The sequence below is a fragment of the Coccinella septempunctata genome, chromosome 9 (assembly GCF_907165205.1).
Source record: "Coccinella septempunctata chromosome 9, icCocSept1.1, whole genome shotgun sequence".
Taxonomy (NCBI): domain Eukaryota; kingdom Metazoa; phylum Arthropoda; class Insecta; order Coleoptera; family Coccinellidae; genus Coccinella; species Coccinella septempunctata.
This window is the reverse complement of record NC_058197.1, coordinates 7,841,678-7,854,502: the sequence shown is the minus strand read 5'-3', so window position 1 is coordinate 7,854,502 and position 12,825 is coordinate 7,841,678. Positions and strand designations below refer to the sequence as shown.

At 40.4% G+C, this 12,825-nt stretch overlaps 1 protein-coding gene across 3 annotated transcripts in view; it reads right to left on the bottom strand.

The window, feature by feature from the left end:
- Positions 1-3,605: 3,605 nt before the first annotated feature.
- Positions 3,606-12,825, bottom strand: part of LOC123320377 (RING finger protein 207-like) — a 38,790-nt gene continuing 29,570 nt past the window's right edge. For 2 of the 3 annotated variants that reach the window (XM_044907679.1, XM_044907680.1), the window contains exons 12-13: positions 11,447-11,646; positions 3,606-4,093 (exon numbers count right to left, since the gene is read on the bottom strand). In XM_044907679.1, the coding sequence (XP_044763614.1) occupies positions 3,746-4,093; positions 11,447-11,646 (548 nt within the window). In that variant the 3' untranslated portion in view covers positions 3,606-3,745. The remainder of the gene's footprint in view (positions 4,094-11,446; positions 11,647-12,825) is intronic. The other variant, XM_044907681.1, reaches the window with a different exon arrangement.

The following is a 12,825-nucleotide window of genomic DNA, read 5'->3' as shown; positions in this document are numbered from 1 at the left end:
CGACCTAAAATCTGGGCAATCAGACCGGATCCGAGGTCAAAAACGAACTCCTCTATTTTACAATCGGACTATGGAGGGACCATACACCGGAAGTATGGACACCCTTCAACCAGAGACTTCAACGAAAGAAGCGAGTTCGTTAGGCATATCCTTCATATCCAGGGTATTGTGTCACGTGAGAATGGATCAATCGAAGCTTATTACTAGTAGAGTCTAATTAATCCATTGTCACGTGACCCAACATCTTAGATATCGCAAATATGCATTAAGTACCGAACTCTGAAAACGATACTGTTCGATAAGGACATACATTTTTAGTGATTTTCAAAGATTAGAAATAATAAATATATAATTAAGAAATAAAATAAACAAATATTACGGTCGAAAATTATGTCGTTATGGCTGTGCGACACATGAAACCATACAGATACAGCACATCACCGGACCGGGGAAAGCCAGAACCAGAAGTTCGCGACACGGAGTACAAGAATAGACATGATGCTGTTTCCAAGATTTTACATCAAGAATTGGAAATAAAATACCAACTTCTAAGGTCGAAAAAGGTTCCCTATTACAATTACCATGCTCATCCGCATATGTAGTATTGGAAAATGAGCATCACAATAAGCTCTACTTGGTCACAGTCGCAAGTGTGATCGCAATGCTATAGTTTTTTCTCAATCCACACTGTGTATCTGGACGGAGCAATTATATACGAAACCTCAGTACAATGAAGATACCAGATGGATTGAAGATGAAAAATCTGAAGCTCTGAAATATAAACCGAGGCCGCATGACATGATCACAATTGGAGAAGTTCAATCAGCTATCAGAGAACTAAACAAATAGAAAACACCTGGATCTGATGGTTTACAGAACTTCTGTATCAAGGAACTTTGGATCATGCTGACCTGACCTGACCTCATATTGTTGAATAAGAATGAGAACAGAGCACATTTCATCGACGTGGCGATTACAAATAATATTAATCTTCTAGATAGGCACACTGAAAAAATTTCAAAATACAGAGATCTCGAGGAACAAACCAGGAAACAGTGGAAGTAGAAAGATATCAATTCCATCCCTATTGTCATTTCATCTACAGGCCTGATACCGAAGAAACTACCAGAGAACTTGAGAAAACTTCAGTTGGGCGAAAATATTTATAGTCATGCAGAAAGCGGTACTGCTAGGAACGGCGAGAACTGTACGCTAGTAGATACATCGGGAATGCAGAGGAACACCGCCTTCTCCGATCATGAATCCAACCGACAGCAAGAAGCCGAGGAGGGGCCCGAACCCGACCAACACCACGAGCCCGAAAACCTGGAAAGGGCTCCATCAGAGCTTAATCCTTTTGATATCTGAGATATCTGGAATAAGTGAATGTTCCACTGGAGAGGAGTGTCAAAGCAGCAAGGCTAAAGTCATGATAATAGAGAGTTGAAGTGCAGCCATGAACGTAAACGTTAACGTTATAATTGACATCTACGCATGCTCATTCGTCCGTTTTTAACGTTAACGTTAGCGTCAGCTTTACGGCCTACGTAAACTAGCGGTCTCCCACGTATACCTTAAACATCGACGTACGTTAACCGAACGTTAAACGAGTAGCACCGATGACTTGCGAATGGCCGAATTTTGATTGTTGAATGCAATTCTCGATAACCTCAAACTGTCATTGTTTACATTTCCTGTGTATTTTCTCATAATGAACGAAAATTATAGGAAATCAGCAGTGATTTGAAAGTTATCATACGATTAAGTTAAATTACTGTGTTATCAGATTACATTCAGTACATAAGGCGAAATGGCTGAAACTACACTGCAATTCTCATGTCTCTTAACACATGAATATTTCATTGATAATAAAATACTTTCAAGTTGAAAATTCTCTTTATTATGCATATAATCATTAGAACATCAATATTTCAAATATTATTCCAGCTGTCGAGGCTCAATATTATAGATATTAGATAAAAGAGAGTTCCAGCAAAATAAAATCAAAATCCAAATTGATAGGTTATGTTTAACGTCTGACGTTTCATGATGGCAGCACTTCAACTCAAATTTCATTACAACACGTAAACGTTATATTTGACGTTATTTGTCACGTTAACGTTTACGTTCAGGCTAACGTTCTGTGCGCACTTCAACTCCCTAATGTCTGACCTGCCTGGCAGCTATCTGCTGGATGGCCCCTCCAATTGCAGTGCACCCTGTCTCTCTCTCTTTCTTTCTCTCTGTGACCCTCAGAATGGCTGCCAGTCAGACAGCAGGTCGGAAAAAGCTGTCAACGTATAACTTGATCGGTCGGAAGTCGTAAAATATATCAACAAAATGAGCACCAAAAATACGGTAGGAACCCCAAGTCCTCCTGGGACCCAACGGCGGTCGAACGGTCGCGGAAGCCGGCACTACACACAGCCTACAATAACTAGATCAAGTTTAAGCGGTAGGTAGATATTTTCAGCCAGTCCAACGGACTAAAGAGGAACAAAATGCTACAAGTGACTTGCCGTAAACTTTCAAACTTGTCATAATTTTAACTGTACTGCACGGTAAAACACCTTATACACTTTCCTTGGCACCTACATCTCAACTAATTTGCTCTTGATCTTCAGCGCCGGGCGTCGAAGAAGTACCCCTATCCGCGTTCTCCGCGGAAAACGGTCCCCACTATTGGTAACTCATTGCCCCATTGGATATACTGAAATTGTTCAGTTAATCAGCTGGCTCGGAAAGAGACGGAAACAACTGAAGAGAAGGAAGAGCGAAACAAGTTGAAAGACCTTTTTCGAGTCAGAAAAAGTACGGTTGAACGGAAAGAATTCTAAAATATATGAATTCTGAAAACAAAAGACATATACGGTTTCCGCTAGAAATATGGGACTGGTCGGTGGAAAACAATGTCAGAATATCAATCGGTAAAGCCCCCCTATGATGATATAACGGTTTTCTTCAGAAATATTTCGGTGGTCAGGTCTTATTATGCCAGTATCGGTGAAGAAATTTTCTTTTTGTGGCGGAGCAAAATATGCCTCGTCACACTATCCGACAAGTCACTGTCACACTTTATTTGCGATGCGTCCCCTCACTAACCTGCGTTTCTACTTGCTCCTGGCCTTATAGGGGTGCTCTTTCTACTCTCATTTCTCTACCCCTCACCCAAACTGAAAGAAGAGAGCATGAACCCATGGAAATTGTAATAACGAGAAGGCTCGGAAACAAGTCGCTGCCTGGGGATCGCCGAGGCATGTCTGGAGCCAGCGATGTACATGACAGCATGCGGGATGTCGGTGGCAGGATGTTGAGGAAGCGGGCTCCTGCCGCGAAAGAAGCTACAGCTCCAAATCACCAACAGCAACCAACGAGTCCAATTCAATCGCCGACTCCGAAGATGACATTCTTAAGAAATATTTGTAATACAATTACCTAATACGTATTTGTATTTCAATTACCAGAACTCTGTTTATTACACACTGGCGCAGCAGGAGAATAAGGGCCTTCTTAAGATATACTACATTCGTGGGTAATTCTATGAAACTCTGTAAAATGACATCTATTTTTAGCCTTGCGGGGAAGTATCGATTGAAACCAGATGATTTTCATCCAACAAATTTATTTCAACTCGTAATTCATCATAGAGCAACGTCACAATTAATATAATTTCTTCGACTAAATTCGTTGAAAACGCCTGGTGATTATATTTCAATGGTAATATAACAGAATGAAGAACAATTGATTAATTTCCGCCTGAACATTTTGGTTTGCGCCTAGTTTCTTGAACGGCTGCTACAATACTCTTAACAGCTTCTTCGTGACCCTCGAAACTATCTGCCTTTCTTAAGGGCATTGGATTCGACGCTGATAGTTTTGGGCACGCATGGTGCCTTCTCTTTGGAGGAAAAGTCTCCCATGATCTCTGTTTCTGCGCCAGCGACATATTTTTATTTCGACGATTTATCACAACGACCAACGTCTTGTCTGGTCCGCCATCGTAACTAGAGCGACGACTCGAAGTGCTCAGGGAATCTGCAGAATCGTTGAGGGAGTAGAAGATATTATCTTCTCCGTCGCTGAAAGGATGAACCTGAAACAATTTATATCATTACAAACTCATCAAACTTGGCCAAACATGACAGTTGTTGATTATATCTATGGCATTAGCTCCAAATTAAATAGATATCTCCAAACTTTTGTAAAATTTGAATTAAACAAAAAATAAGGAATTACACTGCGCAAAAAAATTAACGCACATTCTGAAAATCTCAATTTTAATGGAAGTTAACTCTACTGACTTTATAACTTATGTTTTATGTTCTCTCGGGAAGGTTTTGAACGAAACAAGACACATTAAATGGAAGAAAAATTCAGGATTTCACCGAATCTTATGTGAAAGAAGAGAAATGAACAATTTTCAAAATACGGAAATGCTGATAAGTGATTTAATACTTGGTATTTCCACCCTTTGCGTTAATTACAGCTCGGCAACGACGGTTCATACTCAAAATGAGTGATCTGAAAATGTTCTGATCTAATCCTTCCCAGATTTCTCCGAGTTGGATTCCTAAGTCATCAAGAGTAGCTGGATGATTTTCTGAACTTCTCAGCCTTCTATTGAGGTTGTCCCAAACCTGCTCAATCGGATTGAGATCTGGACTTCTTGCTGGCCATTCCATTCGAGAGACTTCAACTTCTTCAAGGTACTCCTGAACGATGCGCGCACGATGGGGTCTGGCATTATCGTCCATAAAAATGAAATTTTCACCAATGTATGGGGAAAATGGCACTACATGCTCTTCTAATGTTCCTTATATACTTATCAGCATTCAAAGCTCCATTATCAACGACCACTAGGTCTGTGCGAGCAGTTAAAGATATTCCACCCCATACCATAATCGATCCTCCCCCGAAACCAGTAGTATTCAGGAAATTGCACTGAGCATATCTTTCATGTGGACGTCTGTATACAAGGAAACGTCGATCACAATGGTAGAGGCAGAATCTAGACTCATCTGTGAAGAGAACTCTTTCCCAATCGACCTCTTCCCAATGGATATGCTCTCTGACAAAATCCAAACGCGCCCTTCGATGGGCTGGGGTAACAGCTGGGCCTGTTGCCGCGTCACGAGGCCTTAAATCATATTCTCTGAGGCGATTTCTTATTGTCTGAGTGCTAATTTGCACCTCATGAGTTTGCTCAAGCTCAACTGGAAGGAGGCGAGCGGTTGCAAACCGTTGTCTCAATGAAGAAACTCTCAAGTAACGTTCTTGAATGGCAGTTGTTACCCGTGGTCTACCCTGTCCTGGTCTTCGGACATTCATACCTGTCTCCCTGAATCGATGCAACATTCTGGACACACTTGTATGGGAAACTCCAAACCTTTCTGCAATTCTTGTGTATGTCCACCCTTCTTCTCGCAAAACTACCGCTTGGGCACATTCCTCTTGGGTCAAATTGCGTGTTTCGAGTTGCATAGCGATCGAGTATAGAAAATCAAACGAAAGAAAAACTATTGATCACTAGAATTGATCGAGAACAACTGATTTTAGAATGGAGCCAATACATTCAAAATCTGAAAATACCATCTTTTTTTATTCCGGCTGGGAAAAAACATATGTATTGAAGAAAACCGTTGAAAGTGTATAACATATGCATGCATAATTCTGATAAAAATAATTATCATTGAGAACACCTTCAGTTGTAGAATAAATTTGAGATTTCCATAATGTGCGTTAATTTTTTTGCGCAGTGTATTTGTTTCTTAATTTTTCATGACTACAGGGTCCCTGTCGGTTACGTAACCAACTTTGAATGTGTTGTGGTAAACAACAAACAGGTGATTTTAGGTAGATAATAATAAGTCTTTATTACTATTATCGTGTATTAGAACGAAAGAAAACATGAGAGTGACGTCTGTTCCTCACAGCGTCGACCGGAGTACTACTTGTTGCATACATAACAAGAAATTGAAAACGAAGAAGGGCCACGCCCATATATGCAACTATCATAGAGCAATGAACATAGGATATATGTGTGTTTGGGTAGGTGGCGCCACAAGGCTCTAAATATAATAATTTTAGTTTTGTTTATACTCCAACACTACCCCCTAAACTAAACTACATAAACCAATCTTATTACATAGTTTCGAAAGTCTTGGTGAACTTAAAGGTTTGGTAAACATGTCACCGAGTTGTTCTTCAGAACTTATATGTTCAACATCAATGTCTCGATTTTGGTATAACTCGCGTACAAAATAATACCGCACTTCAATGTGTTTTGACCGTTTATGAAATTCGGGATTTTTCACTAATTTTATTGCACTCGCGTTATCTACGAATAACACTGGTGTCTCTAGTATTTCACCTTTTGCACCAATTTCACTCAACAGTCTTTTGAGCCAAATCAATTCCTTAGCTCCTTCACTGGCTGCGACGAACTCGGCTTCTGTAGTGGATAGCGCCACCGATTTCTGGAGTTGAGAAGTCCAGGAGACAGCAGTACCACCAATCAAGGACACGAAACCACTCGTCGACCTCCGGGTTCCCACATCGCCTGCTAAGTCTGCATCCGTATACGCACATAAATTATCCTCCGAGGAGGTGTAGAGCAGACCTTGGTTTGAAGTTCCTCGTAGATATCTAAATATCCTTTTCACGGAGGCCCAGTCAGCCTGCGTTGGTTCTGACATAGATCTGGCTGCTTTCGATACCGCATAAGCGATGTCAGGTCTGGTTGCACAGGCCAAGTACATCAGTGATCCAATAGCTGATCTATATGGGATAGATTCTTCCAGAGGGCTACTGGATCCACCATCTTGAGGACTGTTCTCGGCCGGGGTTCCAACGGGTTTGCTCTCGGCCATGTCAAAACGTTGGAGAATCTTTTTGGCATAGTTTCTTTGTGAAACAAATATGCCTGACTCACGAGTTTCAATTTGCATTCCCAAAAAGGAATCCAGGGAACCAATCGTTATTTTGAATTTCGAAGTCAGTTCACCCAGAAACTTGCTGACTGCACTCTGCGTACTTCCAGCTATCAGTCCGTCATCCACGTATATGGCAACTATTATCTTTTCATCATCTTTGATACGGACGTAGATGCATGGATCAGCTTTTGATCTGATGAAGCCATTTTTCAGCATAAATGTGTTGAATTTGTCGTTCCAACACCTTGGGGATTGTTTCAGCCCATATAGGGACCTTTTGAGACGACAAACGCGACCGGAGCCATCGTCGAAGCCCTGGGGCTGCGTCATATATATCTCTGCGTCAATATCGCCATTTAAAAACGCGGTTTTCACGTCGAACTGTCCTAGCACTAATTCTTCTTTGGCTGCGATAGCTAGTACGGAACGAATCGCGTCGTATCGCGCCACCGGACTAAAAGTCTCGTCGTAATCTAGTCCAGCACGCTGAAATATTCCACGCACAACCAATCGAGCGCGATAACGATCAATCGAGCCATCGGCTTTGTATTTGACACGAAGAACCCAGCGATTGTCTATAGCGCGTTTACCACTTGGTAGATCCACTAAGTCCCAAGTGTTGTTATCTGCGAATGCATCAATCTCTTCTTTCATGGCACTCATCCATTCCTTAGAACTCGGACTTGCCATGGCCTCGTCAAAATTCGTTGGGGTGAGTTCCTCTTGAATGGTTTCAGTTAAGCACGAAAGTGCACTGTTGCTTTGAGCTCGACGAGCTTGATAGCCCATTTCGTAGTCGTCGAATCTTGCTGGAAGTCGAGTTTCTCTAACTGGACGTTGAATTGAATTTTCTTCTTCAATTGCTGTTTCTACTTCAATTGAATTTTCTTCCTCGACTTCTTTTTCGGGATCATCGGTATAATCTCCGAATTCGAGCTGTATTGTACTGCTCGTGGTGCACAATTTTTCCGGGCGGAAATCAACGTTACGTGTTTTGATCAACCGACGTTTTGATGGTATCCAGATTTTGTAGCCATCTTTGTCGTTTACGTAACCAACAAAATTTCCGAATAAGGCTTTGTCGTCGAATTTTGATCTGAATTGTTTCGGCACATGCGCATAGCACTCCGAACCAAAAATTCGAAGATAGTCGAAACTTTTGAATGTTCTGCCTGTCCATAATTCGAAAGGGGTTTTCCCTTTAACACTTGATTTCCCGGTTCTATTAGTAAGGTACACTGCTGTGTCACAAGCATGAGCCCAAAAAGTTCGTGGTAACTTACTAACTGAGAGCATTGACCGAGCCAATTCGACTACATGGCGGTTTGATTGCTCAGCGACACCGTTTTGTTCCGGGGTATACGGACACGTAAGACGGAATTCGATACCTCGTTCACGTAATTCACGTACCACTGCCTTACAGTCGAATTCGAGACCGCCGTCCGAACGAAACACTTTTACTTTATGTCCAGCAGTGTCACACTCCTGTAGAAATGTCTTCAGATGGTCCACAACTTCAGATTTGTTTTTCATGAAAAAGATACGAACAAATCGTGAGTAATCGTCTTTGAAAACAACGTAATATCGAAAGTCATTTATGGAATTTACCGACATGGGTCCATTCACATCAGCATGAATCATCTCACCAACGGTTTTCGAACGATCTTCGCGAGCATGAAACGGTTTTCTATGCGATTTACCGAGAATGCATCCATCACAGAACGAAGCAGTGTCTGAGCACTTAACTGCTAAACCGAATCGTGACAATACATCGCGAACATGTCGTTTGTCTTGATGACCAAGTCTCTCGTGCCAACCTTGTAGAACTTCTTCTGCCGTTGCCAGGTTAACTGCTACTTGTAGATTGGGAGACTTTACTCGGATGTTCATAACGTAGACTGGACCAACTAATTTTCCATTTGCAGTAATTTTTCCATGTCGTTGAATAATTACTCCTTTATTGTTGAATGTTATTTCATTTCCAAGTTCAGCAGCGTTTCGGATTGAGAAAAGTTGATGTCGAGCATCAGGAACGTACCATACATTATTCATCGTTGCAGGTGACCATTCACCGTTTATTAGCACTTCGATGTCTACACGACCAGATCCATAGGCCAAAATCACTTCACTCCCTGCTGTTTGCACTCGCTGTGGAATTGGAAATTTTTCGAACGTCGAAAAATGTTGCTTATTTGCCGATATGTGATGTGTTGTGCCAGAATCCGAAATCCAGGAATCAGCTGAGACGGAATCCTTGTTAAGCAGAAAAGTCGATGCTAGAAATGACCCTGAGTTGTTGGTCTTGGAATCGGAAGGATTTTGCTGTCTGGATTTTTCGGCATCTGCCCTTTTTCGACAATTTGCAATAACGTGTCCCACTTTTTTGCAATAATGGCATGTCCTTTTCTCTTTCTTCTTTTCTTTCTTTGACTCTTGTTTTGGTTTTTCGAGTTTTGAAAGAAACGCGTTACCCAACTGATTATTTCCTAGAGTATTCTCAATAGATCGCAAATTTTCCATCAATAGTTTTGTGGTTTGCTCTGGCTCTGGTATTCTATACCATGTCGATCTATAATACTGATATTCGGGACCTAGGGTTTTGAAAATCCTGTGGTGAAGAAGGGAAAGAGGCAATTCCGCTTTGGGATTACCTTTCTTCAATTCGTTACACAAGTCATCAAACAGATTCGCCAGTGTGGATGTGTGTTTTGTAACAGAGGTACACTCATCTTTGGTTGTCTCAAAAAATGCGTCAAAAAGAGTGTATAATCTCTGCAGCGAGGATTGTTCATACACGGATATGAGAGTTTCCCATATTTCACTCGCGTCGGTTTTCTTGCGAACATAAATCGAAGGTTCATCATCCAGTGCTGTACCGATTATTCGCGCCGCACGAGCATTGTCCCTTTGCCAACGTTTATACGCATCGGAAGGCTCCTCTTCGCCGACAGGGCCTGCTGGACACTTTCGTGTTCCATCCGCGATCGAATAAAGACACTGTTCCTTCAAACAGAGTTCTATTTGCCACTTCCACGTTTCCCACTGGTCTTCACTGGAAAGTTTTCGAATACTAGTCCCCGAACGAACACTTTCTTCAGATAGTTGAGGTAGCGTCACTTCGGCCATTTTGTTCTTTTGAATCGTTTGTGTTGCGAAACGGAAAACTAACACTACCGAACTAAAATACACCTGATTCGCAGTCACAGCGTAACTGAACCCATAACCTGTTGTGGTAAACAACAAACAGGTGATTTTAGGTAGATAATAATAAGTCTTTATTACTATTATCGTGTATTAGAACGAAAGAAAACATGAGAGTGACGTCTGTTCCTCACAGCGTCGACCGGAGTACTACTTGTTGCATACATAACAAGAAATTGAAAACGAAGAAGGGCCACGCCCATATATGCAACTATCATAGAGCAATGAACATAGGATATATGTGTGTTTGGGTAGGTGGCGCCACAAGGCTCTAAATATAATAATTTTAGTTTTGTTTATACTCCAACAGAATGTTTACCATTTTCGATTGTTCATAAGAAATCTTCCACACTTCCAAGCTATTGAGCAGAATCATCTGAGTTTGGTGATGTCAGGAAAATGAATATGTATATAGGGTATTCCTCAAAGATATGTTAGTATAAAAGGATGATTTTTCGACTCAGTCTATTGAGATACAGGGTAATGAAATTCAGAAAAAATTACAGTTTTTCAACAATAACTGAAATAATATAAGCAATAAGAATATTCGTACATAAATGGACACAAAGTATTTTAGATTCGCTCTACATGTTTCGCCTTATGAAGGAATCATAATTATCCCGTATCTGACGCTATCAGTTTGGATACTTGGAAAGTTTAACATTTTGTACAATCAGCTTAGTTTGCCAGCTTAAACCCAAATTGATTCAATTCTATAGGACCATACCGGGTGTTTCATCATAAACTGGACAAACATGTATGGTCAGTAGGTAATACCGGGAGTAAATTTTAGCGGGACTCGTGGCTGCTTTCACACTGGTAGGCTTACCTTCAAGTCATTCTTATCTCAGTGGTTACTGTGGGAGCTGTTAGAGATCAAAGAAATAAGCAATCCTTTACGGTAAGCCTGCTTTGAATAAGTCGGTACTAACTGGCAATGATCTAACAAATATGAATTATGCACCAAGTTTATTGACTTTTTTGAAGATCACCTACCTCAATTCTGCTCACTAGCTTTCAAGTTTGGAAGATCTCTTGTGCATTCAAATACTGTTGTGAATTCTATGTAATAGAAAATAATGATTAATAAATCTACAAAACAATTTGATTTCGCCGTCTCCTTCCTTATATACTTTTGTATTTTGTATTTCATTCCTTGAATGTCTAAAATTATTATTATTATATAGGTACACATTTCATGGTTTGTTCAGCAATTCATGAACTTCACAATATTTCTAACGACAAATTCAGTTATGTGACTCAAAGAACCACATCTCTGAGGTGCTGATATACAGTGATTCCTATTAACTCACTTTTTTCCTAGATTTTTGTTGAATTTTAGCCTTAGTCTTACATTTAGGTGTAGCAGGACTGGATTTCGATTCGCCATGAACCATAACCTTTGTATTTTGGCTTGTAGCTTCTGATATCCTCTGGTAATCAGATTCACCAATGCATTTTTTGGGTTCACCTTCAGATTTGGAGCAAGGGTTTATTTTTTCGCAACTTTTCCCTGAAAAAAAATATCCTAGATTACCAATATTCTCTATTTCTTCTGTTCTTACTAATCCACTACGTCTATCATTGAAAATTATAAACTAATTAATTCAGATGCATAACATCCGCAGATAATATAATTAAATCAACGATTGTTACGATCTAAATCGAACTTACAAACTACCATCGCTCGAAGTATTATCAGAAACTTCATTCCGTCGACAAAGAGTAGATGCTGACCATGGTTTCGGTCTTATTTGACCTCGTCAGAACAACAAAACTCATTCGTCAACGAAATGCTATGAATTGCCGGCTCCTTTTATTCCCTTGCTTAATTATCGTAATATACGATATCTGCAATTTGGTATTTAAGCATATGGATGCATACTGCTATCGTCGCTCTGAGAGTTAGGAAATTGAATTGGGTTGGTTCCCGTTTCTCTGTCAGATGTTAGTACGATGTATTTATACATCATACCCGCTACTGACTTGGAATAAAAGGAGCCGGCAATTCATAGCATTTCGTTGACGAATGAGTTTTGTTGTTCTGACGAGGTCTAATAAGACCGAAACCATGGTCAGCATCCACTCTTTGTCGACGAAATGAAGTTTCTGGTAATACTTCGAGCGATGGTAGTTTGTTAGTTCGATTTAGATCGTAACAATCGTTGATTTAATTATCTGCGGATGTTATGCATCTGAATTAATTCGTTTATTATTTACCTGCCTTACTATGAAGGCATGATCCATTTCCTATTGAAAATTATATTGATAACATAGATAATCAGAAGGATATTCTTTCATACGAGAAATGGAAAATCTGACGTTCATATGCTAATAACTGCGGGTTGATACCCAAAATATAAACTTTCCAATTTAGAAAAACAATATTGATACATCTGGCATCATTGAGTACTCCAGAGTGCGAGAGATTGTTTCTTGGGCTCCTGCTTCTTCTACGTGCGGTGCCTCTTCAGCGCTGTGATCCACGGGTATGCACATTCTAAGACAAGCTCAGAAAATTGTCACAATCACAGCTGGTGTTTTATTTCTTAGATCTGTGGTATAGGGTGGGCAAAATTCGTTGTCTACTCAGGGGATCTCGAGAACTATAAGAGCTAGAAGAAAACGGATGACATATTATTTTCTAGTTTTTTTTCCAAATCTGAAAATATAATCGGCCTATCATTTTCAA